This window comes from Triturus cristatus, chromosome 3_2 (assembly GCF_964204655.1).
Source record: "Triturus cristatus chromosome 3_2, aTriCri1.1, whole genome shotgun sequence".
NCBI classification, from domain to species: domain Eukaryota; kingdom Metazoa; phylum Chordata; class Amphibia; order Caudata; family Salamandridae; genus Triturus; species Triturus cristatus.
The window spans coordinates 809412138-809437852 of record NC_140584.1 but is presented as its reverse complement, the minus strand read 5'-3'; the positions used below and the strand labels follow the sequence as shown (position 1 = coordinate 809437852).

General features: G+C 47.6%; 1 protein-coding gene across 3 annotated transcripts in view; it reads right to left on the bottom strand.

Annotated features, from left to right (window-relative positions):
- LOC146858186 (alpha-aspartyl dipeptidase-like) overlaps positions 1-25715 on the bottom strand; it is a 193355-nt gene that overhangs the window by 5054 nt on the left and 162586 nt on the right. For 2 of the 3 annotated variants that reach the window (XM_085648952.1, XM_085648953.1), the window contains 4 exons: positions 21909-21988; positions 21522-21695; positions 18543-18602; positions 8099-8181 (listed from right to left, as the gene is read on the bottom strand). In XM_085648952.1, coding sequence (XP_085505078.1) covers positions 8099-8181; positions 18543-18602; positions 21522-21695; positions 21909-21988 — 397 coding nt within the window. The remainder of the gene's footprint in view (positions 1-8098; positions 8182-18542; positions 18603-21521; positions 21696-21908; positions 21989-25715) is intronic. The other variant, XM_085648954.1, reaches the window with a different exon arrangement.

Below are 25715 nucleotides of genomic sequence, written 5' to 3'. Positions count from 1 at the left end.
AAATCCCCTGTGTGCATGTGTATAAGTATACAGTTTGATAAATATTTCTTGTGAAAAACTTGAGACAGCCAAATGTCTGTAGCAGAGACCTAAAACATACGCAGCTATCTTGTAATCGATTACATGGTTGTTCGTGGTACATGTAAGTTACCCGAGAGTACAGCTGGACGATAAAGCTTGAACTGTACGCTCTCTTACGTAAAATGCCTCACTGTCTTAGTTTAGCAGTACATGTTACTCTTGCACAAACGCGGCTTTGAAAATAATGCCATGACGTCAGATCCCCAAATTAATGTTTGCCGCTCACCCACTAGGTGGCAGTATTAAACCGCTGGTGACACTCAAATCCAGTCCCACCAGAAGAAATACTGACGTGATCAAGGGAGGCTGCTACATCTCACCCCGGAATGGCAAATTTACGTTTCCCCAAGGTACAGAGTAGGACCTTGAGAAGACGGAGTAAGAACTTGTTAGACCTGGTGTAAGTCTCCCTTCCATTTTTTCTGATTGCCTCAGGCCCCTCAGATGGTTGATGCAGATGAGGGGTGAGAACCCAAAGTTGTTGAGGTGGTCCATTTCCCTACAGGGGATGGACTTTACAGTGGAACACCGCCCTGGTACAGAACACGCCAATGCTGATGGTCTGTCCAGATTTTTCCGCCTTAGTGAAGAGAACTCCTATGGGGAAGGGTAGTTCTCTCCACATTTCAGCTGGAGGGGACACGTGTTAGACCTGGTACCATTGGCGTGAGTCTCCCTTCCATTTTTTCTGATTGCCTCCTCTGTTTTTGATATGTTTTGCTGGTTTAGATGCTTTGGGCACTGTGCCATTGCTATTCAGTGCACAGTGCAAGTGCTCCCTATGTTAAATTGATGTTTTGATTAGTGACTCCATGATTGAGTTATTTGATTTACTTGTCAGACCCTAGTACAGTGCACCATGTGTGCCTAGGGCTTGTATATCAAATGCTGCTGGTGGGCTTGCAGCACTGGCTGTGCCACCCACAGAAGCAGCTTGTAAAGTGTGTCTCAGGTCTGCCATTGCAGAGCCTATGTGCAGTCTGGTACTGCCATGCTGAGTGACCAAGTGCACCCACTTGCCAGTCCCAAAACCTTCCCTTATCTTCATATCAGACACCCCTATGGTAGGCCCAAGGGCAGGGTGCATTGTAAGTATAAGGTAGGACATGCCCTGGTGTGTGTGGCATGTCCTAATAGTGAATTACAGCCATTTTCGTTTTTCACTATTGCAAGGCTACCTGTTCTCCATAGGCCAGAATGGGCAGTTTGATTATTACTTCTTATAATCCTAACTGACTCAGGGAACATGGTGGAAATTCGAATTTAGTATGCCTGAACTCAGAATGATAAAATACATCTTTTAGTAAAGTTGGTTTTAACATTCTGTGTTTGAAAATACCAGTTTTAGAAAGTAGGTATTTTCTTGCTTAACTGTCCAAGCCTGCCTCTGCTAGGTTGTGTATTGTGAGTCTTGTTCTGTGAGTGACAGGGGCTGGAGATTCCAGGGGAGAGGATGAGTCAGCACAGGGCTGAATAGGAAGATCTGCATGTAGATGGGTGGGAGGAGTGCACCTGGGACCTGAATAGGGTGGTGCCTTCCCTCCACAATGCTGGCTCCACCTCCTGTGGTGTGTCTGATGTCTCTGCCCTGCACTCTGAAAGGAAAGAAGGAGTCATGTAAACAAAGTGCTCCAGAACTGACCAGAACTGGTTTGGACTAGGCAAAGGCCTCTCTGCCTTCAGAGAACAAAGAGAAAAGTAGTATAAATATAGGGACCCAAACCCCAAGACTTTAGATCACTTCTGGAACAACAAGAAGAAACCTCTGCCAAGGAGAAGAACCAAAGGAAGCTGTAGGAGTTGGACTGCCCTTCCCGCCAGTGTGCTGTGTTGTTGGGTTGGCCTGCAGTGGTGTCTTCATTGCCAAGAGGAGAAGGAACTTTTACAGAACTTTCCTCATCTTGCAGAATATTTCTCCAAGGGCTTGAACTTGTGCTTGCCTCCTGCTGAAGTCTCAGGGACAACAGACTTCACCACCAGCTCCCCTCTGAATTTCCTTGCTGGGAATTCTATCTGCAGAAGCCTGCATGTCGCTGGGAGCTGGAAGCGCGACGCAACAAGAAGAAGCGTGTTGCTGCCGCAGCTGTCGTCATCGCATCGCCGGAGAAGCGTGCCGCTGCCGCATCTCCCAGAAGCATGCCTTCGCCGCAGCTGTCTGCTGTTGCATCCCCGGAGAAGCGCATCGCAACCGTGAGGGTCGCCGTCGCACCATCGGAGAAGCGTGTCGCAGGGCCTGTCGCGGCTCCAAAGTACAGAGTCACCGCAAGGCTGCCAGGGCGTGTCGCATTGTCCCAATGTCGTCGCATCAAGTGCGCCATCTTATCGCATCGCACCGGATTGTCGCGTCGGGCACCATCTTGCCGCATCGCAACCGGGATGCAGCACGAGAATCTACGCATCACCTTCTCTCCGGTAAGGATCAAGACGCATCCCCTACTCTGCGCAAGCATTGAGGCGCAACACATTGTCTCCCCCGAAGCAAGGAACTGACGCATCTCCAACGCTGCGAGCCTTTTGTTTATTTTGTGTTACGCATCCAGGTACTTTTGTGAGAACTGTGTCGCATTTACCATCAACTTGAACTAAGTTAATTCTACCATCTTTAAATCAATTTTGAGTACAATATTGTGGATTTTTGTCGTTTGTGGTCTTGTGTTAAGTCTATATAAAGAATACTTATTTTTATAAAACCTGTGTGGTGTCCATCTGTAGTGTTTTCACTGTATTACTGTATGTGTTCACAAATGCTTAACACACTGCCTCTGAGATAAGCCTGCCTGCTTGTGCCAAACTACCAAGGGGGTGAGCAGGGATTATCCAGTAGTGTAATCCCCTTTCCCTGACTTAGAAGCAAGGGTCCCTATTTGGTCAAAGGTACCTACCTCTGCCAACTAGAGACCCCCAGTTCTAACAGAACTCTTATGGAGAGGGCGGATATAGCAACTCTAAGCGCTGCAGCTCGAGGGAAAACAGCACAAATGCACTTCCCAGAAGAACAATACTTTAAATGTAGAATACCTTCAATTTTCGAGTCCGTTATTGATTAGCTACTTTTTTAAACTGCCACTCTCACCAATACACAAGATGAGCTTGCCTCCCAGATTCTTACAAAGGAGGATCCCACACGAAAGATGGCCAGGGCGGTGTTAAAGCGAGTTATTTAACACCACAAACAACAAGCGTGACCACGCTAATGGGAAACAGATGGCCCCTGCGCGCTGCTGTGCGCTCCCGCAAGGTGGATGCCAGCACAAGCACGAGTGCTTGAAAAGAGCAGACCAATTCCAAAAGCTAATCTCCGAGGCGAGACCTAAAAACCAGGGATAGACATAACAATGCCCTACTACATTTAATTAAGGTTGTCTTTAATTGGTTTAATTATATCTCACTGTTGCCATCACCCAGCAAAGTATAATCCCAAAACACTGCAATTTAGAAAATGTTGACAATGTGCTAGACTAGCTTTGAAATTGCAGATTTAAAAAAGTGGATTTTGCAGAATTCACGTGAGATGATGTACTGACTGTGCGCCAAGAATGGCTTAACCAAATTGGCATAATGGTCCTCCCCCCCCCCCCCCCCCGAATTAAATCTACTATTCCACATCAGTAATGAAGATCAGTGATATTCGAAGATGAAGAACAGTGCATTTGATTGGCAAAAGCTTTTGTGCCACTACATTGGGAGTCATTACACTACAGGTAAGTTTGACAAATTTACATCTGTACTGTGCAGAGATTGTGTTAAAATTTGAAATGTATGTGATGCAATTTATATATATAAATATATATTTACACACACACACACACACATATATATATAGTAAACAAAATAAAAGTTCATAGGCGGTGTATTTCATTAATATTTGTAAGTTACATATATGTACTTGTATGTAGAATTAAAAATAAAATACCTGCATTATTAATCGAGTTTAATATAAATTAATGAATTATTTTAAACGCTTGACTTAATTATATGTAATACATTTCAGCACTACTTTTTAAATATTATAAATAAAAATAATTCAAAGTATTCAAATTTAAACTGGAAGCAAAATTGAAATGATTAAAAATGCAGTGTGTATGTGTAATACTTTTAAAAAGCATTGAGCTCATTAAACAACGTGAAGTAAAGCAATGACTTTCAATGTGATGAACCGAGATGCAACACCCTAGAGTTGTGTTGAATTGGTTATGTGATAGCCATAAGACAATGATAAATTGTATCGAACACTTCAGCATCTGCAAACTCCCATAGAAAAAGACTCATGGCATGGGAGTAAGGGACTATCTTTCACATAGTCATATTTACCTCACAAAGCGCTGTGAAGTGGTTATTAGGTGACAGGCATAGTGCTAAATGAAACCTTATAAATAAGTTAGCAGAAAAAGACATTTTCAGCATCAGATGCCTGCAATTCTAAGTGAACAGTAAAACCTTAAATAATTTTAATACTCTGGGGCTTGACCATACCTTAATATATGAAATGCATGAAGATAACGTATTTTGTTATTGTTGCCTTAAAGCAGACTGATCAGTCTATGCTAGCAAGCGATTCAAGATTGCATCCCTAGTCTCTTACTGATCTGGGCATCACACACACCCTAAGTCAGGGAGAAGATACTGTGGGTGGGACCCAGGGCTCTCGCACGTGGAGCAGAACCTTGGCCGAGGACTTAGGAAGATCCTTGTTAGCAAGCTTTTATTTAATACTGAAATCCAGAAACTATGGTAGACTGGATTTCTTCTTTCACGGTCTACTCATGCAGCAGTGGTCAATGCCCTTGCGAAGTGTTGAAGCTGGAAACCTAGCGGTTCATCTAGCTTGCAGTCTGCAACGCAAGGATCTTGCATTGGCAGCTCGCCAAGTTAACAAACACGTATGGTTAAAGCTCTGGTCATGATCCACTAGATCTTTTTTGTGTGACCCGTTCTGTATTCTTTTCTAATTGGATTCCTCAGCATGTTGCAGCAAGGACTTTAGATTTGGAAATCTTCTTCTACTGACGGTCCCCGTTTCAAGTGGGCTGGAGCCGTGGCTACAGGTGTTGGAACAACAACTTTGGGATGTCCTTCTTTTGTCTCTTTGGCCAGTTCAAGTAGGTATTAAAGCTTTCTTATTTTGTTAGATTTTGAGAGATCTTAGTGGTCCTGGCACCAAGATGTCTTGAACAATTGTACTCTCCGTAAATAAATAAATATGCTTTCATGCTTACTGAAAAAACATTTCTCTTCACACTCCGAGAACTGCCTTAGATTCCCTTTACTAGAAGTGGATGATGAATAATCGACACGTTTTTATAATCTGAAAAGGGGTTAACATGGATAAGTTAATAATCCATCAAATCATATACACAGCACTACAGTACGCACAGGAGCATGATGCTTTTAAAAACTGTGTCAGATAAAGACAAAATGGCGCCAGTTCCTCATCCTTGGAGCTTATAAAGTCTTACTTTTTTTAAGTCTCATCATGGACACATCACACTAATCAAAAAACAAATAAATGCCATTTCCATCTGCAGTAGAGCTCTCTTCTCCGCCAGCAGGCATTGCCTAAACCTGCTTCCAAATGCTAATATCACTAACTCAAAGGCTGAATTAGGTTGGTTTGACAGGTGCAGCCGCACCTGGCACTGACGTCGGCAGCAGCGAATTTAGAAATAACATGGGTTCAAAAAGCACCTCCTGCAGGGTTCCTTGTGTGTCCAGCATTGTTCGGCCAGCAATAAAAATGTCAAAATAACTCTGGTGATTAAAGTTCCTACTGGAGAGAGATCTTTCATCTGGTTCCAGTTTCCACAGTGTTAATCTGCCTACTACAAAGAACGTGTACCACTGAAGTCACCGAACTGTATTATATGTGGATCGCTCAGTAGGTTACTGCTTTTGTCACTGAGATGCTTTTGTTACTTGCAGTTCATAAGTTACAACCCTAACATAGTACAGTGAGCTATGAACTGTTATCAAAGAGCTGAAGCAAACTGCACAGTATAGGTTAGAATGTTATGTTTTTACCCCAGTCTTTCATTATCTTGATGTTGCTAAAAGAGGTTCATTGGGGTAAAAATGCATTCTTCTTACTAAAGCCAACCAACTATGGTACATTTTTAAATTCTAATTTGTGCTTCTCCAGACCATACACTCCTAAAAGATACTTTCTACTAGTATCAGTGATGTGACTCCATCTTGTAATACTCATTGTTTTATGTAACATTTCCAATAGACTGATTTACACAAGTATGATTTATTGCCTCTGTATAATGTGTGTGAGGTAAAGTGCTCTGATACCCTACACTGGTTTGGGAACCACTACAATATACATGAAACGCATGTGAAAGAAGGGCTATGGAGAGATGAGGGACACTGTTGCAGCGTGGTAGTGAGGCAATTCGTGGAGAAGGTGTTTTAGGAGGAATACGACATCAACAAACATTGAGGAACTAAAGCCGGCCCTGCTCATTCACCATGTTCCTCTCTGGACAGGAGTCCAAGGAATCTCCATCAAGTAAATCCTGGCAGCTGTTTAAACTTCATCATACAGAGACAGCTCTACACCTCCAAAATACAACAAAAAGACAAAGCGCCTTTTGCTGTACTTCCAAAAATGTATTAAAAATGTTATTACATCTAACTCAAGATATCTCAAATTGCAACCTGGTTTCAGACACTAGCGAGCACAGCCACAGCAACCGTGCAGGAGCTGGTTGATGCCTGTGGAATACCGGAGTGTAAAGCCTGAGTCTTTGTTCTTTCGCTATATCGCCCAAGTTATTATTTTTTTTGTACCTGATGTCACTGGGGTCACTAGTACGAAGACTAGAAAATCATAATATGCAGATGACATACATATATACAGAACTGTCTCTTCTTTGGACAAGATGCGGTGAATGAAAGTTTACATTGGCTGCCCAGAGTCCTTAGTACGTCCTTTTTGCCATAAATTAAAACTTAGGTTCATCCTTACTCTAGTCTCCTCAGCCCAATACCTTGGTTTCATGCTAGAGACTCAGCTGACCATATGATCCCATATTTCCAAACTCATATGGCCAGATTCCAATTTCGGTCACTCAGAAGCATTAAGTTACTCATACATAAATATGTATGCTTTTTTGGGGGGTTGGGGGGGATAAACCTTTTTATTGGATTTTGCCTCTTTCATACAAGGCATACATCAATCAACATCAGTAATTGTTGCTTAACTTACATTGCACACATTACCATGACAAAACCGCGTCAACAGAATAATTATTTGTCTTAGCGTATGTGGAAGTGTATGCCTGTTCGAGGGTCATAAATATGTATGTATATGGTATTTCTATAGCGCAAGCCTAGCCCAAAGGTAGTGCAGCGTTGTACATGGTCAAAGACAACGATAAAGTCAATGAGTAAGAGGAAATGGAGTTGGTTAAGAAAAGGCGTATTTGAGCTTTGCTGCATGTTCTTCCTATGATGGTGACTTTTTCCTGTACAGAGGAGGGTTACTGTAAGGAAACGGATGTGTAAGTGTCCCAATAAAGTTTGAAGGAGCTTTATGGATCCAATGGGATCACATTATTGCATGTTTTCTTCACTCCCTCTTTGAGACAAGCCTTCGAATGAATTGCTATTTTAAGGAAGTTGATTGATTATTTGGAGAAGCCAGTGTGTATGGCTGCCCATGTATTAATGTACAAGAACCCATCTGACTATGTGTATGAGTAACCATCCGACCACTCCAAAGCTGGTGCACTTTACAAAAGATTTAATGACTCCCCTCTTAAAAGAAGACTAGAGTGCATTAACCATCTTCACAGTCTTGGTGTCTCCGCAAGTCTGCAACTTTTTAGCCGACGACATCCTCCTGAGACCTACACTTTCCCTCCTTCTACAAGGCCCTGAAGATCACGTCACATAAAAATCTTCTGCACCCTGTTCCGCTGCTTATATTTCCATTTCTTGGTGTTTGTTGATCCATTGCCTAGGCGTGGGCCTCGCACATACCCTGAATCAATAAACCATTTATTTATGACATTACCTCATAAACATACGGGCCCCAGTGGCTCCAAGCAGCGTGGCTTTATCACCTTCCACTAAAAGTAGTGATCCTTCACGCAGCCCCTAAAACACAAGATACATTTCAAGCATTGTTATATACCTTGCACTCCACCCATAGCATCCATGCATGTGCTGAAGTAAAGCAGTGTACCCCAAGGGAAGAGAAGCCCATGAGATCTTTTGTGCTTTGGTCACCCTTGGAATACAAACCATCTGAACAAATTAAGCAGAAGGGCATTGGCACTGTGCTCTATAGGTACCGCAAGCCTATAAGGTCTTTATTTGATGGTTAATTAAAACTATTCAAATAATTTAAAACAGACATTTCTCAATACCTGAGGTAGTACTTAGATTTACCACATTTTACCATGATATATCAAAATGTAGTGTAAAACAAATGCGGATTTAAAGTGCCTAATGACTGTTTCGCCGTTTGAAGTAGACAATTCTATGTGACTGAAAATCACTGTTCAAACCTAATAAAAAGTGAAATAAAATCAACCAATTCTTAATAAGCTATAGAGCACCAATGCTCTTGTATAAGTGTTTATGGCAGGTAACCACACCAATTCACCTCAAAGACGGTGGGTACACGGGGCGTGGCTAAGCAAGCCACGATGGCGGTCCGGCTTTGCTGAGGCTCCGCGGCTGGGCGCCTCTCGGCAGCTTTATGGAGCGTCGCAGTGAGTGCTAATTGGTGCGGGGGCGTCGGAAGGTGACCGCATCGCGGAGGGATGCCGGCGGCTGTCGGGGCTCATTCCTAGCCCTTAGAGCGGGATTTTGTCGGACTGCTGCCGCCAACACCGCAACCCAACTGTCAAAATGGCGCCGGAGCTCTTCTACCCGGTGCGGGAGACGGAGTAACGGGAGGTGGCGAAAACTAGCGGCGCATTCCGCCCCGTTGGCATTGGCGCCCGGGGGGTGTGTACGAGGAACGGACCCACGAAGAGAGACGCGGGACCTCGGAGAACGGAGGAGCTGCGCCGGCCCGGGCGCACCAGCCATCTCGGACGCGCTGAGCCCGCCGTGACCCGGAGGTGAGCCCCGAGATCCCCCTTGCTCACCCCAGGTGCCCACAGTGACTGACTCTGGAGAGGGCTGAGGGGCGACAGGCTTTGTTGGGGGTGGCGGGACCTGGAGGCCCTCCAACCTGCCCGAACGGAGCTCGCCTGACCCTAACATGGCCGCCTAAGAGACAACGACCTCGTTCCCGGTGCGGCCAACGAGGCCTTGATCCCCGTGACCACCGAGGCGACGGCCTTTCTGGAGATATCCGAGGGGGCTGCTGTACCTTTGACTGACGGATCGGCTGCCCTCCCGCTACGAGCAGCCTGGGACTCCCCCTGGTGCCCGGGGGGGTCTTGAGACCTGACGGGGCCTGCCGGGGCCGCTGGGGCACGCGGGTGGCGGCTGCTCTGGGGGGGGCGCTGTGGCCCGGGCCCCCCCGCCGCCCACTTCGGGACCCGGAACTAGAGGTGCCGCGGGATTGTGATGACCTCGCCTCGGCTGTGGACCCTGAGAGAGAGGTAGGCCTGCACGGAGGCTGCAAGGACGGCCCTTGGGTTCCCCCCCCTCGGCCTGGGGGCCACTGCAGGGCCTCTTCCATCGCGTCGGCCACCAGTGGAGTCTCAGTGGGGGTGACCTGGAGTTGGGAGCGCCTTGCTGGTGGTGTCTGGTGGCTGGGGTAGCCGATTCCTGTGCCTGGCCCGCGGGGGGAGCTTCAGTAGACTGGCTTGGACTGCTACTCACCTGTACAACTCCGCTCGAGGGACGACGCGGCAGTGCCTTCCGCCCTTCCTGGCATCACTGGGGGCTCCGGCAACCTAGCCGACGATACCGTCCCCTCCAAACCACGGGGAGTCACGATGGGGAAGTCAAAACCCGCGCAGCATCAGGCGATCCCGGAGACGGCCCCGGAGAACATGCCTCGGACCTCGACTTGGTCTCCCAACGCGATGCCCTCCACAGATCTATCAATCTCGGACAAGTTGGATAAAGTCCTCGCCGCCATTGAACTGTCCCGTCTGTCTATGGAAGAACGCCTGTGTACCCTGGCAACAGACGTCAATCTCCTCCGCGATGACCATCGTAAGCTGGCGGACCGGGTGCATACGGAGGAACGGACGCTTGAGGACATACAGCCCGTGCTCAAAGAGCAACAGCAGACGCTCCAAGGGGTCCTCACTCGCCTAGCCGCGGTGGAGGAGCGCGCACAGGATTTGGAGGGCCGCTCAAGACGCTGTAACATCCGAGTGCTAGGGCTGCCGGAGGGAGTCGAAGGTGCCGACCCCATAAAATACATGGACACGTGGCTGAAGTCCTTCACCCCGTCATCTGACCGCACACCATTCTTCTCCATAGAGCGGGCGCACCGAGTGCCGGCCCGAAGACCCCCGCCCGGTGCGGCCCCTCGACCATTCCTCGCCAAATTCCTACACTTCCGAGATCGAGACGCGGTGCTTCGTGCGGCGCGACTGGCTGCGCCGTTACGAGTGGAAAACAACCACATCATGATCTTCCCGGACTACGCCCGCGCGGTACAACAGCAGAGATCCTCCTTCCTGGACGTAATGCGGAGACTACGGGACAATAAGATTCAATATGCATTGCTCTTCCCGGCCCGCCTCAGAGTCCTCCCTCTTCTTCACCTCCGTGGAGGCCGCGCAAGACTGGGCAGATCAGCATTGCCCGCGGTCATCCGCCTCTCATCCCCAAAGGGGCTCCCTCCTTAAGACTTTCAGTGCCCGGAAGCGGCCCAAGAAGCTCCGTAATATCGAATCCAGACCAACGCACGGCTCGCACGACTCGCCGGATCTCGAACAGATTATGCGAGAAAGACGGAAGCTCTACAAGCAGTGATTGATCTACGCACCACACAGCCCTCAGACTCTATAGATCGACCTCCGCACCTGTTCTCCTCAGAAGGTGAAAACGACAGCGACAGCACCGCCTCGGGGGCAGGTCAGGCGGCGCCCCCCCACGCCACTCCGCAAACCGCGGACGGACTATTGGATGGACTGCCATCTCCTACTTTGCCCTGAGGCAACTCAGGCACACGGACTATTACTTGGTATCCTTATCTGTAACGCATACCTAGCACCCATAATATCTCGCTCACAGGGACTGTCACCCTGCTCCGGACACATACTGATTCTACTACATGCCCACTCAGCGTGCCGCCTCGCAATAGCATATCGTCACCCCCTATTATATAAAGCAGTTCTCCCCCCCCAGTGTTACGGGAGGAAGTTTGGACACATCGTTACCCACACGATGAGTCCTATGTATTGGGACAGTTTCCCGCACCCCCACACGTTGTCTAATCCTCGGTTCACATACGTCCCACCCTGCCATGGAGTTTCACACCACAGCACATCAGTTCTTCCAGGCTTCCAGCTCGCCGGCCCCCCTCAAACGCAGCGCATCCCTGAGGGTCCACAACACGACTTCTCTAATGGGCACCTCACCCAGCCCCCACACAGAATCGACCATCTATGACACGACTGATGACCAACGCAGACATTAATGTACTTACACTCAACACACGTGGCCTACACACGTAAGCGCTATGCGGTATACGCTTATGCGAAACGACAGAAGGCATCTATCCTCTGCTTACAAGAAACCCACCTTAATTCCACCGAAGTCGGCAAACTACGAGTAAAATGGCGCGGACTCATCTGCGCCACGACCTACTCCTCGTTTGCCCGGGGAGCACTGATATGGATCCGCCCAGGAACCCCTTTTCGGGAACTTAGACGGGTAGTGGATGACGAAGGCAGATACGTTCTACTAGAGGGTCTCTTAGATGGGAGGGCTATCCTCTTAGGAAGCATATATGCTCCAAATGTTGATCAGGATAAATTCTGGGACCGACTCACAATCTCTCTGGCCCAATTCACGCATATACCCTGGCTACTAGGCGGGGACTACAACTGTATCCTGGACCCGGGGCTGGACCGCTCACATCCCCCACTCCCACATTCCCCCACATACAGACAAATAGACCGATTTAAAGCATGGGTCGCACACTGGTCCCTCGCGGATGCATGGAGGCTCCACCATCCCCAGTCCCGTATTTACTCCTTCCCCTCCATTCCTCATAACCTACGAGTCCGGCTTGACCGATTCTTGTGCACTGCAGCACACATTCTCGGCCTCGAGTGGCGGCCCCCGCATCCTCCTGTCCCCACGTGGCGACTGTCGCGGGACTGTCTCGCGGACCAGACCTTCACACATGACCACCAACGTAGCATCCAAGACTACTTTACGCATAACACGGGGACCGCGTCGTCAGCCCTGGTCGAGTGGGATAGCTTCAAGGTAGTGGCCCGTGGAGAATGCATTCGGTACAGAACCGGAGTGCGACACATTTTGGAGCGAGCCCTAGAGACGGCGGAGCAGCGCCTGGCGACGGCCACTAAGGCCGCAGACCAATCAGCAGTGACGGTAGCTCAGTTCGCCCACGCCAAATCAGAGTATCAAGCGGCGTGCGTGGACCTCCGTCGACATAATTTTCGGGCATATGCAACCCGAATGCACAAGGACCGTGACAAGTCGGGTACACTCCTGGCATGGCTCGCTAAGCAGGATACTGAAGTCCGGCCTATTACCGCAATTATAGATCCCCAGGGCACCCTGGTACAATCCCAGGACGAGATCCTTCAGGCGTTCTATCAACATTACTCGGCGGTCTACACTGTTCCCTCGTCTCTTGATCCCGGAGCCATCGACCATTTCCTAGACCCTCTCCCCCTTCCCCGGATCTCCGCCGAGGACCGGAAGGGACTAGACGCAAAGATAAAAACAACTGAGATTACAAGCGCGGTACGAGCACTGGCCCGCGGCAAGGCCCCTGGCCTTGACGGGCTCCCACTTGAATATTACGCCACTTTTGCTCCACTATTGACCCCTCGTCTATCAGCAGTATTAGACACGGCGCTAAAACTCGGCGAACTACCTGGCTCTATGAGAGCGTCGGTGATCGTGACATTCCCGAAACCCGACCGGGACCCTCAACTCCTAGCCTCCTATCGTCCCATCACACTACTCACAGCCGACTGCAAAATTCTGGGGAAAATTTTGGCGGACAGATACTCACAAATTATACGCCCGTTAGTACACCCGGACCAATGCGGCTTCCTTCCGGGAAGAAATACCTCTCATAATATCAGGCGCCTCTTTCATATCCAGGATCAGATTGGTGACCGATTTCCTCACGCGGCAGGTCTGATCCTGGACCTTGAAAAGGCGTTCGACACTCTAACGTGGCAATTCCTCTTCGCTGTCCTGAGACGGGCGGGCCTCGGCCCCACACTCATAGCCTACACTCGCCTGCTCTACACCAACCTTACGTCCCGGGTCCGCCTCGGCCACTATATCTTCCCGGACTTCACAATACACAGGGGCACGCGACAAGGGTGCCCCCTTTCGCCATTATTATTCGCGCTGGCGGTTGAACCCTTAGCCATCCGGCTTCGTAGGGATGGGCAAACCTGGGGTATCCCACTAGCGGAAGTTACACACTGCGTATCCATGTATGCGGATGATCTCCTCATATATATACGAGATGTGACAGCGGATCTCACCCTGCTTGAGATCGCTCTAGCGGAGTTTGCGGAGGCCTCGGGACTGAGAGTGAATTGGGACAAGTCGATGATCTACCCCCTCCACCCGGATGCCCCTTCCCGGGAGGTCTGGATTGGCGACCGGAAACTACATTGGGCGACAGAAGGTCCCCGATACCTCGGGATTCGATTATATAATTCCCCAGTTGACATGTTCGAGGGTAACCATCGTAGGGCACTAGCAGGGATACGATCCTCCATCGGGTTCTGGCGGAGCCTGCCGTTGGCCCCGATCGGCGGGGTAGCCCTGGCGAAGATGATACTGGTCCCGCGGCTTTGAGTTAGACACGCTTCTCAGCTCCCTAATATGGGGACAGGGGCGGCACAGAATCGCACTGGCCAAGCTAAAGCTGCCCACGACGCAAGGGGGGCTCGGGGCGCCCTCATTCGAAGCCTACTTCCTGGCGTCGCAGCTCCAGTGGCTCTCATACTGGACGGCGGAGCGATATACACTCGAGACATGCACGGCCACAGGATATATGCCCACGCCCGAATTGCGCCGTCTGCTTCTACCGGGCTCCCGCCCCACACGAACCTACCCCCTGCAGGTAAACATCGCCCGGAAATGTATTCAACGCATACACCGCATGACACCGCGCTGCCCTCCATACACGCCATCATTACCACTAGTCGGTTGGCCCCGAAACGACGGATTATTCACATCCACCATGCTCCGGGAGTGGACGTCTAGGGACATCGTCGAAGCAGAATTGCTGTTTGACGAGGGACAGCTCCGGCCTTACCGGCAACTCATGGAAGTATACGATTTACCCCCAGGCCAATTCCTGCTTCAACATCAACTCCTCAGCCATTTTCGACCATATGCAGATCTTACGCGGGGGGAGCCTCCCACACATCCAGTCCTCCACACAATTTTACGAATGGGACAGGGTCGACACCTCATTACATGGTTGTACAAATCAATCCGAGACCTAAAACCCCCACTGCTGGTGCCTCTCCGAGCCCTCTGGGAGGAGGAAGCGGGACGACCCTTTCATGACAGCGAATGGGACAGGGCGTTAGAATTCCCCAAAAAAGTATCCAGGAATGCCCGCTTTAAGAATATTCAGTTTCACATCCTACATAGGGCTTACCTGACCCCAGCGCGCCTTCAACGCTTCTATCCCGACACTACCTTCCTTTGCCCTCGTTGTCAAGCAGGGGATGCTGCCTTTTTCCACATGTTCTGGACCTGCCCGGACATACAGAACTATTGGTCATCTATCCACTCGACACTCGGAGATCTTACTGGGCTGACCCACTTGACTACCTGGGAGGGATGCGCGCTGGGTATACTGGGGCGGAGGAAGCGACACAAGGTGCCGATGCGCTTCGTCTTCCTAGCCCACCTACTGGCCAAACGCTGTATAGCCATGCACTGGCGATCCCCTACCGGTCCCCCGCTCGCGGCTTGGGTAGGGGCGGTTCTTAAATGGGCTGCAGCCGAGGAGGACGCAATACGGGAGGAGGAGGCCAAAGGTACCCGAAAAACCCCAATCTCTCTAGAATGGGCGCTCCTACTACATCAATTCAGACAGTCCCAGGCCCCGGATGCCCCGGTCACCGACATGCATACCTCCGACACCGTGGCGCCTCACACGATGCAGGTCCCCATGACGGGGGATATCCCCCATTGTCCCCCCACACCACCCTTAAGCCAGTTGGGTTCCTCCCTGCTCCCCTGACGCACCCATCGGCTCCTCACACCGGATTGCGCACACGTTCATCCCCCCCTCGGTGGGAGGCAGCAATACTGTAGAATGGTCAAGGGCGGGCTCCGGACATAGCCTTGGTCACATCATTCAGAACTTCATGGCACTCCCCAGTTTGGCTCTCCTCCCCAGTTTTTACTTTACTGGCAAGGAACTGCTACAGTACAGACCGCATCTACACAGAACAAGACAAAAACATGCTTTCTACATCGCAAATGGTGTAATTCGTTACTCATGTAACATGCTCATTTCCACGGAATGTGGTGTATGTATGCTTATCTTCATAAATGCCAATAAAAAGAACGTTCAACAAAAAAAAAGACGGTGGGTACACTGAGATCCAGATATAAAGTGTCTGGTGCATAAATACAGATTAATACTTATAGTAGACAAGTTGTTTCATCCAGGGCTGTCTGTCGGTCTAAACTCATAGCTGCAGTGTCCACAAACTTCACAAAGTGGGCGATAAGTCTGCAGTCCTTGCCCTGGGAGCAGCGATTAATCGCCCCCTGGCTGAGCGGCATCTTCAGATATGAGCTCCAGCCAGTAATGTCTTTACCACTCAAAGCTGGGACAGGCACACAGTACAGAGGCCAGAGTTACTTTCGGACAAGAGCAGAAGTGACAACAGCCATTAACTTGCGGGTGCTTCCAACTATGAGCACTGCATTGACAAAGGTCCATCCGCAGTCCTAAAAACCTTAGTTTGTAATTCCGTGACAAGGGCAGTGACAGAAGGTTGGGGTTTCAACTTGGTATAGGTTACAGATGCATATCGATTATGAGTATTTGATTGGAGGGTCAGAAGGTCTTTATTTGCTGACAACCTTTCTACAGACTTTCCTAAAAAGATCTTAAAGGCCCCATACGATAAATTCAGATCCAACAGATGGTTCAATTCGAGCTCTTCGGAAAACGTTTCCACCTCCACCCACCAGGGAGATGCAGGTGGATTTAACAGATCTGTGCCCAGATGAAATTTAGCATCCCCCCTCCGGCCTTCTTTAATCTAAACCAGAATTTCAATAAGGCAGCCTTCTGTGTCAATGTTTGTTCTAAAATGGCAAATTCTAGTCATATCTGGGGTTCCCCTCGTAGAATTCGGGAGCCTGAATATTTGGCGAAGGAGTCTAGTTTGATTCTTATTCAAGCAGTCCCCGTATTTTTCTGGGAATGCTTCAAGACCATGGCTTAATGAAGGCAGAACGTTGGTTTTAATAACATGCAATCATGGCAAGAGGTAAGGGCCTGTGATGTTGTTCGCTATTTTGCAAAGTCCAGACCCGTTTTCTCAGGGCATCCATGTGAGTGCTAGGTGCGCTCGAAGATTGAGATTCAATGCCAAGGTATCTCTGAGTTAGTTGTGTTCATTATATGCTTTCCTGGTGTCCCTGACCAGTGATGCCGCTTGCGGATCCTAGTAAACGTGACAATTTGTGTTGTCCCTGGACTTATTTCTAGTTCGTTGCTCTTGCAGTAGGGGAAGAAGTTGTTGAGAGGATTGGAGATCGATTGCAGAAACGTCCAACAGTACTGTGTCATCTGCGCATTGCATCATACGCAGGGTATCTGATTTTCAAAGCGGTGTCAATGCCGCTGATGAATACGCTGAAAAGAATTGGGCCCAAAACATAGCCCTGTCTTAGCCCTTTATCAATGTACATTCTCTAAGACAAAGTGTCTTTGTTGTTGAGTTTGACTGAACCCAGTTTTTATAATATGAAGCAATGATGGGATTTAATATTTTTATGGGGAGACCATAGTTACTTCCACCATAACCTGGCCCTACTGACAATGTCAAATGAATTTTTGTAGTCAATAAAACATGCATATATAGATTTTTTATTAGTAATGGTCTTATGGACTAGGAAAGCGAATGGCACAATGTTATCGACGGTTCAGATATTTTTTCAGAACCCTGTCTGGAATCAGGGACTTATATTCGTCCATGTAGCCCATTCATGTACATCCTTCAAATTCAACGAAACAAAGAATTTAGCATCCACGTCAACCAGGGATATCCGTCTGTAGTTCTCTGGGTCACCCCTACTCCCTTTTTTGTGGATGGAATCTATATATGCCCCCAGCCATGATGGCGGTACCGTACCACACTAGTTAGTAGAACATTGTTTAAGATGCTACTCAATGCAGATATGTAGCTCAGATGTACAGATTGCAGTGGGTTGGCCATTGGGCCCAGGGGCTCTATTGATTTTTCCTTGTGTAATAATCTTCTCAATTGCTAAGGGCATGATCTTAGTAAAGCTTGAGGGGGGCGGAGCGTTTGATAGGTGCCTTATCACCGGACGTTCTCTAGAAAGAACCAGAGTTGATTCTGGTATTGCTGTCTTGGTTTTATATAGATGGGTGACATGGTGCTCCCATGTGATGCTGTCCAGTTGAGCATGGGAGGAGCCGCAGGCATTGATTAGACCTGCGTGCTTCCTACACTTACATTTTGTATACTGGAAGTCGTAGTCACTAGCACTGCACTCAGAATGCAATCTGAGGGGAAGACGGCACGGTGGCGAGGGGGGTCTTGGAGTCTCCTGGGATGCTGGAGTGCAGTAATCCCTCTTCTACAGTGCTTTGTGTGACGCATGTGGCCTATAGGGTTGAATTCCGATGGAGTATATTGTGACCTTCATCCTTCTATGGTCACTAAAATAAATTTCAAGTCTGTTGGGAGATTAGATGTTTGTTATAAACTTTACATTAAAAAAAATCCGGTCAATCAGTAGGTAGTATTGTGTGTCAGATATATATGTGGAATATTGCACATCTCCCACTGATTAAGTTGTATAGTAAGAAGGAGAGAAAATTCCGGCAAACAGTTCTTCCATTTTTTGCAAGGACAGTAGTATGCATCATCAGTTCTTCAGTTTCTTCCCCATTGGCCAATTTTATCTGGTACGTTTAAAAGAACTAGCAGAAATAATTTTATTAAGGTAGCTGCTTACCGATATCCCTGGCTTTTATTATCTTACACTATTTTTCTCTGATGTTTTCTCCACCACCCAAACAGCATCCTACCAACGAAAAACCCCGCCACTAAAAGATGTCTGTCAGGGATGCAGGCGCTCACCAGGACAGGAGGGGTGTCGAGTTCCTCGTGGTACTGAGTGATCCGCTGCTCTCGAGTCTCCTGTGGTAGAAGGGACACAAAGATCAACAATGCAACAAATAAAGACTAATTCGGGGGGATGAGGCATTCAAATGTATCATCATGGGAAAACAGGAGCTACACTGAGGCCACTGCGGCAAACTGAGGTGCAATGTGGGGGGATGTGGAGAGGGGTATGCAAGATTAGGCCTTGTAGGAGGGAAAGGGTTGGGCCCAGGAGAGGAGGGGGTGAGAAGTTAGAGTGGTTGGGCAGGAGGGGTCATGAACTGTGTGTGGCAGGAGTTTGTTGCAAAGCGTGCAATGATGGGCATTGACAGCTGAGTATAAAGGTCTAAGAAATATGAGAAATATCTCCTTTTCACACCTCTTCTAATCAGTGGTACACTCTAAAATGCACCCAATGCTAGAGGAGCAATATAAGAGCTGAGGCTGCAGCAGTACAATGTATGGAATATTTATATTTATTTGGTACTTGAAGATATGTAGCAGTGACAACTTCGTCAAGAATGGAGTTATTGCCTATCCGGAGGGTTTACTATAGCCTTATAGCCCGCCGTAGCGGGCTATACCGGCTATTAAAGGCCCGCTGCAGAGTTAAAGGCCCGAGCCGAAGGCGAGGGACTTTAACAAAGCAGAGGGACTTTAAAAGCCGGTATAGCCCTGCTACGAAGGGCTATAAGGCTATTAGAACATTCTGCCACTAGAGGGCAGAATGTTCTAACAAATAAAACAAAGCCTTCAGGGAGCGAGAGGGGATTGTAATCCCCTCAGGCTCCCTGAAGCCTTTGTTCACAGCCAGAGCTGTGAACAAAGACACATTGGAGTTCCGGGCTTATACCAGCCATTATAAGCCCGGAGCACTCCATTGTTTTCAATGGAGCTACCAACATTCCAATGTTCTAATTTGGAATAAAGCCTCCATTTCCATTCGAGGAATCAGTCATCCTTCACGAAGCATCATATTTACTCCGAGGGCCTTGCTTTGTACATCTGGAAGACTTAAGAGAGTTTAGAATAGGCAAATGTGAGCAGAATGCCTTGCATGGATGTGTTGGAAGAGATGTTGTAGACTTACAAGATGGCACAGCATTCTGAATCAGCATACAGTCTTTGCAAATGAATGCAAGAAAGGCAGGACCTATACATGAGATAGATGTGGGGAGACTGAAAGAAGGTTTGGAAGAAAACTGGAGGACATCCAATAGATATCTTGGGGTGGATGTTGTAATCTAGATAAGAATGTTATAGGTAGAATCCTAATATGTCATGGAATGTTGAGTGCTGGGATGGATTTGTGTTGGGAGCTGAGGGAGAGAGCGGACCGTTGATGCTGTTCCTCTGTAAATACTAGAATTGTTATTGAGTTCCTCAAGGATGTTTTTGTTTCTGAAGGGATACCAAAGTTTCTAGTAACGGATAATGGTGTGCAATTTGTGTCCCATGAAATGGTGGAGTTTCTCAGAGACTACAGTATAGTACATCAGAAGACAGCGTTGTATTCCCCACAGGCTAATGGGTTATCTGAGAGAATGAATCGTGTTGTGAAGGATTGTGCCAATGGGCACTTAGCTCTAGGGTTTCATTCAGTGAGGTTTTGAGAGATACGTGGTGGGCACATCGCACTACACCTAATGCAATCACTCAGATCTCACCATTTGAGGCTTTGAGAGGTAGGAAGGCAACGTCAAAACTCAATCCTTCTTGGTTGCCGGTGTTTGCTGGTCCTGCAGTGAGCAAGGATGTGTGTCGAGAAAGAATTTCAGAATATCAGCTATCAGCATAAGTATAAGGCAGACTATGACTCTAGAATGAGAGCAAGAGACAAAAAGTGGAATATAGAGGACAAGGTCTTGGTGAGGAATCCAAAACATACTTTGATGGGGAGGTCCTCTTTCATTGGTATTTTCACAATCGTTGCTATCAGGAAGAATGTGGTGAGGGTTGATTCTGGTTCTGTGTGGAGTATGTCAAGGTTGGTGAAGTATCTTGGGAAATCTCCTAATGTTCATCTGGGCAATGGTAATTGTGAGGTTGGTGTTCAATCTCACAGTAGGAATCTTGAAGATGGGGGTGTTTTGCAAGAGGAATTATATCCTAGAAGATACCCTCTGAGACGCAGATTTCGTCCAGGGAAATTTGAGGATTATGTATTGCATTAGTTGATATGTTATTGCAGAGTTTCCTTTAGTGGAAGTAGAGTATAAGTTGTAATTTTGTTATATTAGATTCTCGATTATTCTGATTTTATTGCTGTAAAATTGTGTTGTTGTTAACTCTGTGTTTTTTATATCTAGTTCTTTTTATATATTATTTTTTTCCATGTAAGGAGGATGAGTTGTAATCTAGATAAGAATGTTATATGTAGAATCCTAATATGTCATGGAATGTTGAGTGCTGGGATGGATTTGTGTTGGGAGCTGAGGGAGAGAGCGGACCGTTGATGCTGTTCCTCTGTGTTTCTTGAATAAACCCTTCATCACACCTCTTTGTTGTGAGAAGATCTTGATTTTAACAGTGGATCAATATCAAACAAAGGAAGAGTGTTGAAGGCATGAATGGGCAAAAGAGGGGGCGAGGATAAGGTGAGTGAAATAAAGGTGGTGAGGAGGGTGACAATAAGTTCATGAGTGGGAATATAGTGCAATAGAGCGATACCAGTGAGCTAAAAGCAGAAGGCCATAAGAGGGGTCATGGCAGGAAAATGTGTGTTTAAGTTCAAAGAGTGTAATCCATCCTTACACCTTGTATGTAGGTTACTTTGTTTAATAAAATGGGGAAGTGTGCTTTATGAAGGTTATGCAGCATCACTTAAATGTACTTGAACCTGGCAGGTGAGTAGAGGTTGACACTAGGTAAAGACCGGAGCTGCTGCCTGCCAGGAGGGTTTACATTGAAATAAAGCTTCATTTCCTTTACCATGAATAAGGGCCTCATACTTACACCCATGTGTTTGCTGTTCACGTCTGGATCCAAGAAATGGGGGTTAATGTTGAACGGGACCAATTCTAGGGCACTTAACGAAGGTGGGTAGACAATTGGCATGTCGTTAGTTGTGTTAATACTGATAGTCGCCACGTTTGTGCCAGCGCTCGACCCAATGTAAGGCGTGCCATCCTGAAGAAATAAAATCCTGGAAGTTATATGCTGTAGCACCCTAGCTCCATCACTGGTCACTCACAACTATGCATTGTTATAAATCAATGCTTAATAAACATTAACTTAAGAACCAGATCAGAGGACCCACTGGTTCAAAATGCATAATCCTTCAATTATCTTAAATCCCGAGAATTCAAATGCAAATGAAGCAACATGCTCTTGTTAGCCTACCTCTAAGACTCTCTTTCTTATCTCGGTGATGAGACCATTGTCATAGAGAGCTTTTAACAGACGGAAGGTATTGCCACCACCTGCAGGGAACATTGAGTGAGAAGAAAAAGAGAGAAAATTCAGCCTCTAGAAGCACTTGAAAGAGCACCCAAATCAAGCAAAATGTAGCCAAAGATAAACACTGTTTGTATTTCTACTTTCTATCTCTGGGTCACAAGAAGGGTTATTTTAACTTGGAACAGTTATCTACATATCAATATCGATAGAAGGATTCTGAAAGGTAGTGTGGCCATGGGTTTTATTAGGCTATTTACATTTTAATCTTCTTATTTTGCAAACATTATGCCATGGGCTCAATTGAGTCTTTCTTTTCACCTGTATGCAGCATTGATTGCCTCTAGAGAATTCTCTTGTGTGCACTACCTGTTGACTTAGAAGACTTAAAAAAAGGACGACTGGGCTTGTGACAGGGTTTGCAGCAGTTCCACTGAGTCTTCGTCTTGTAGGTTCTCTGTAGACGTGTGCACCATTTTTCGCCAGGTCTTGGGCTTCCTGAGGCTTGATTCAAGCAGCACTTCCATCACCCAGAAAGTATGCGTCCCCTGACTTCTCCGTCCGCCTGATTCTCCTTTGGTTCCTCCATTCTCCTCCCCACACAGGCAGCTGGTTTGGCCAAGCAGAATAGGTTGGAGATGCTGCTGTGTGATGGTGTAGGCTGCTGATATCTTGATTTTGTAGTAACCTCTAGCTTTCTCCAAGTGGTGTGATGTTACCCTTGTGCAGGATGCAGGGTCTTCCCTCACTGGTCTGAAGATAAGAGAGGGGGGTTGGTGCCAGAGACTTGCAGAGGCTGCTTGCCTGGGCTGATGTCCTGGATGAGTCACCTCATGGATTTTTCATCACCCATTGGCTCTTGCCCTGGTGGCATGTTGCTCTGGGTGCCCCTGCACAACCACGGTGTTATTCTGTGGGAATGGAAGGCAAAGATTTGTTCCACCTCCTTCATTTCTGTGGGTCTTGGTGCTGCCGGCCTTTATCTCAGTGGATTATCTGGGAGCTAGGCTGGTGGGTTTACTCTATTCAGTGGTAAATGCTTTTCTGCCTTATCATATGAACAATATGATTGCACTACACCTTTTGCCAATCTTCGCAACTTAGGTTTACTTTATTACCATAAGTTGAATTGTTCAACACAAATCTCTAAACTTACATCCCCTTGTAGTTTCATTTGAAACGTCTGAGAAAGCCATTGCCGTTTCTTCTGATATACTCACGATTCACAGTTATCAGTGCTATCGTGGGCTCACATCTCGAATACTGCAATGCGCTCTCTCTCTTTATAGGGGCCAACTTCAAATGGTTCAGGTCATTCAAAACCTAGCCGCCAGGTTAAACTTGGGTTTGCTCCATTGGAGACCTCTGTCTCAACAGCTGAAGCAGCTACACTGGATTTCCTTTGATAAGCATATCAAATTCCAGAGATTGTGTATTTGCCATAATGATATTTATGCAGCAGCCCTTTATTCGCATGAAAATGTATCACTCCTTACCCTCCTTCTCCAGCCCTATTCCCTGCTTCAAGTGGCCTATTAGCCCTTCCTTAGCTTTGCACAAGCAGAGCTGAAGGTCGCTCTTTGTCTTTTGCACCAACCAGGGCCTTCCCTGCTCATTGCTTCTTACTTTGGAGCATATGTCTTTCAGGAAATATTTCAAAACGTTTTTTTGTTGATCAATGGAAAGGTCCCATCTTCCTCTGTACCGTTCTGTAGGTCCACTGTCAGGATGCCCGTGAGGCTAACAGTGCACTGTACAAAGCATAAGGTAAACAATGAAATAAATATGTTGGGCTCCTTCCTCAAAGGGCTTTCCTTCTGGTCCTATCAAGCTCTTCTGGCTGGGATCCAGGCGGCATATTTGGCTGACTACATTTCGCTCTTTGTCCAGCCTTGCACAGCTTCTGCTCCGAAGCCTGAGTGTTTCAAAGAGTCGCTCTAGTGATGCTCTCCATCGGATCTCTAGCGTTCTTCCCACTCTCTTGCTGCAGTCGCTGGTCAGGAGGGTGGTGGTCTCTGGAGGGTTCAGGGCCTGGAGGTGGTGCTGCTTGATCCTTATCAGCAAGTTCCAGGAGTGCACTCCTTTCTATTTCTGGTCCCCACAGTCACAGGGGGTATCTGAATTGTGTTCAGCAGTATACCCAATTCTCTTTAACACCTATTTGTACCCCCCTCACCAAAGTCTTTGAATCTCAAAGCTGGCTACTACACGTTTGTGGCCACACTCAACTCCACCTCATACTTGACGGTAACTCCAGCAACCAATCCAAGCGATCCCTCTGTCACTTTCGTGTTCATCTTTGAAACAGAAAAGATGCCGGTGCATCAATGGGGAGAAAAACTTAGTTTCTCATCACAGGCGTGAGAAACTGAGTTGGTGGTTGAGAGGGGTCATACACTACTCAAGCAACAGCCACAATCCTTATCAGGATGAAACGCAAAAAGTCACTAAATTAACCTGTGCTTGACCCTCTGGTAGCTGATACAAAGGCAGTCAGGCTTAACTTAGAGGTAATGTGTAAAGTATTTATGCAGCACACAAACAGTAATAAAGTGAAAACACAAGAAAAATCCCACACCAATTTAGAAAAATAGAGTACATTTTATTATATTATTTGACACCAAAACAACAAAAATCCAATTGTTAGAACTGGAGATATGCAATATTTAAGGTAAGCATTGCGCCTAAAAGCCCAAATCGCCACTTGCGGTTATCTGGTCATGCGAGACCAGGTGAAAGTCACAAGTTCAAGCGGACCCTGATGGAGCATGGGCCAGATACAGGGACCAGGTTAGCCTGCTGAAACAGTTACCTTCTAAAATCCAGCGCAGAGAGTTCCGTTCGCTGTGGAGCAGGCTTCTAGGAGCACAGACAGCGTCACTGATGGTCATCACTGTAGTGCAAAAATCCTGTTGACATCGCAGACGGTCATTGCTTGGTATTCACATTGGTAGGGACTGCGAGCTGTCGATGCTGTAGCGCGAAGTGCAGAGCTCGGGTTGCCGGTCATCACTGGCGTTCGCTGAAGCGCAGAGAGTCAGGTTCACCGGAGCTTGGCGTTGGTGGTTGGGGCAGGCGGTAAGATTCTGGCATGTACTATTTGTGGTTGCAGAGAGCACAAAACTTCAGGATTTCTCCTTTTCTTTTCAGGGGAGCTCTATTGATTCCACAACTAGGGTTCAAGACCTCAGAGGCACCTCTTGGAGATCAGGACCTCACTCCAGCAGAGGCCAGTAGAGCTCTGGCAGGTCCAGTTGAAGCAGGGGAACTGGGCAGTTGCAGAGAGGACTCTTGAGCTTGCTATAGCCCTGTAGCTCAAAAATGGAGGCCAGTCAGCTGACCATTGGAGTCACTTCAGCTTGAGATAAAGGGTGCAAGTCCAGTCTTCTTACTCCGCAAGTAGGGCAGGCCTCAAGCAGCAGGGCCACAGTGCGTCTTTCTTCTGTAGTATCAACTGGTCCAGGAGTGTAATGAAAGGTGGTTCTGAGGGAGCTGTTTGTACATCTGGTTCCTACTTTGAAGTGGGAGAAGCTTCTGGTGTTTTTCCCCTGGAAAGGTGTCTGGAACTTACTTCCTCACTGATCTGCTCCCAATCTGCCTAGGGGATATTAGGCTGGTGTGAAGTCCTTTTTTGTGAGCTGAGCCAGTGCCTATGAAGTGCGAATGTGGTAGGTGGCAGCACCATCCTGCCAGAGATGACCCATCCTGCCAACTCCTAATCCCACTATACTTCTGGGAGGAATACACAAAGGC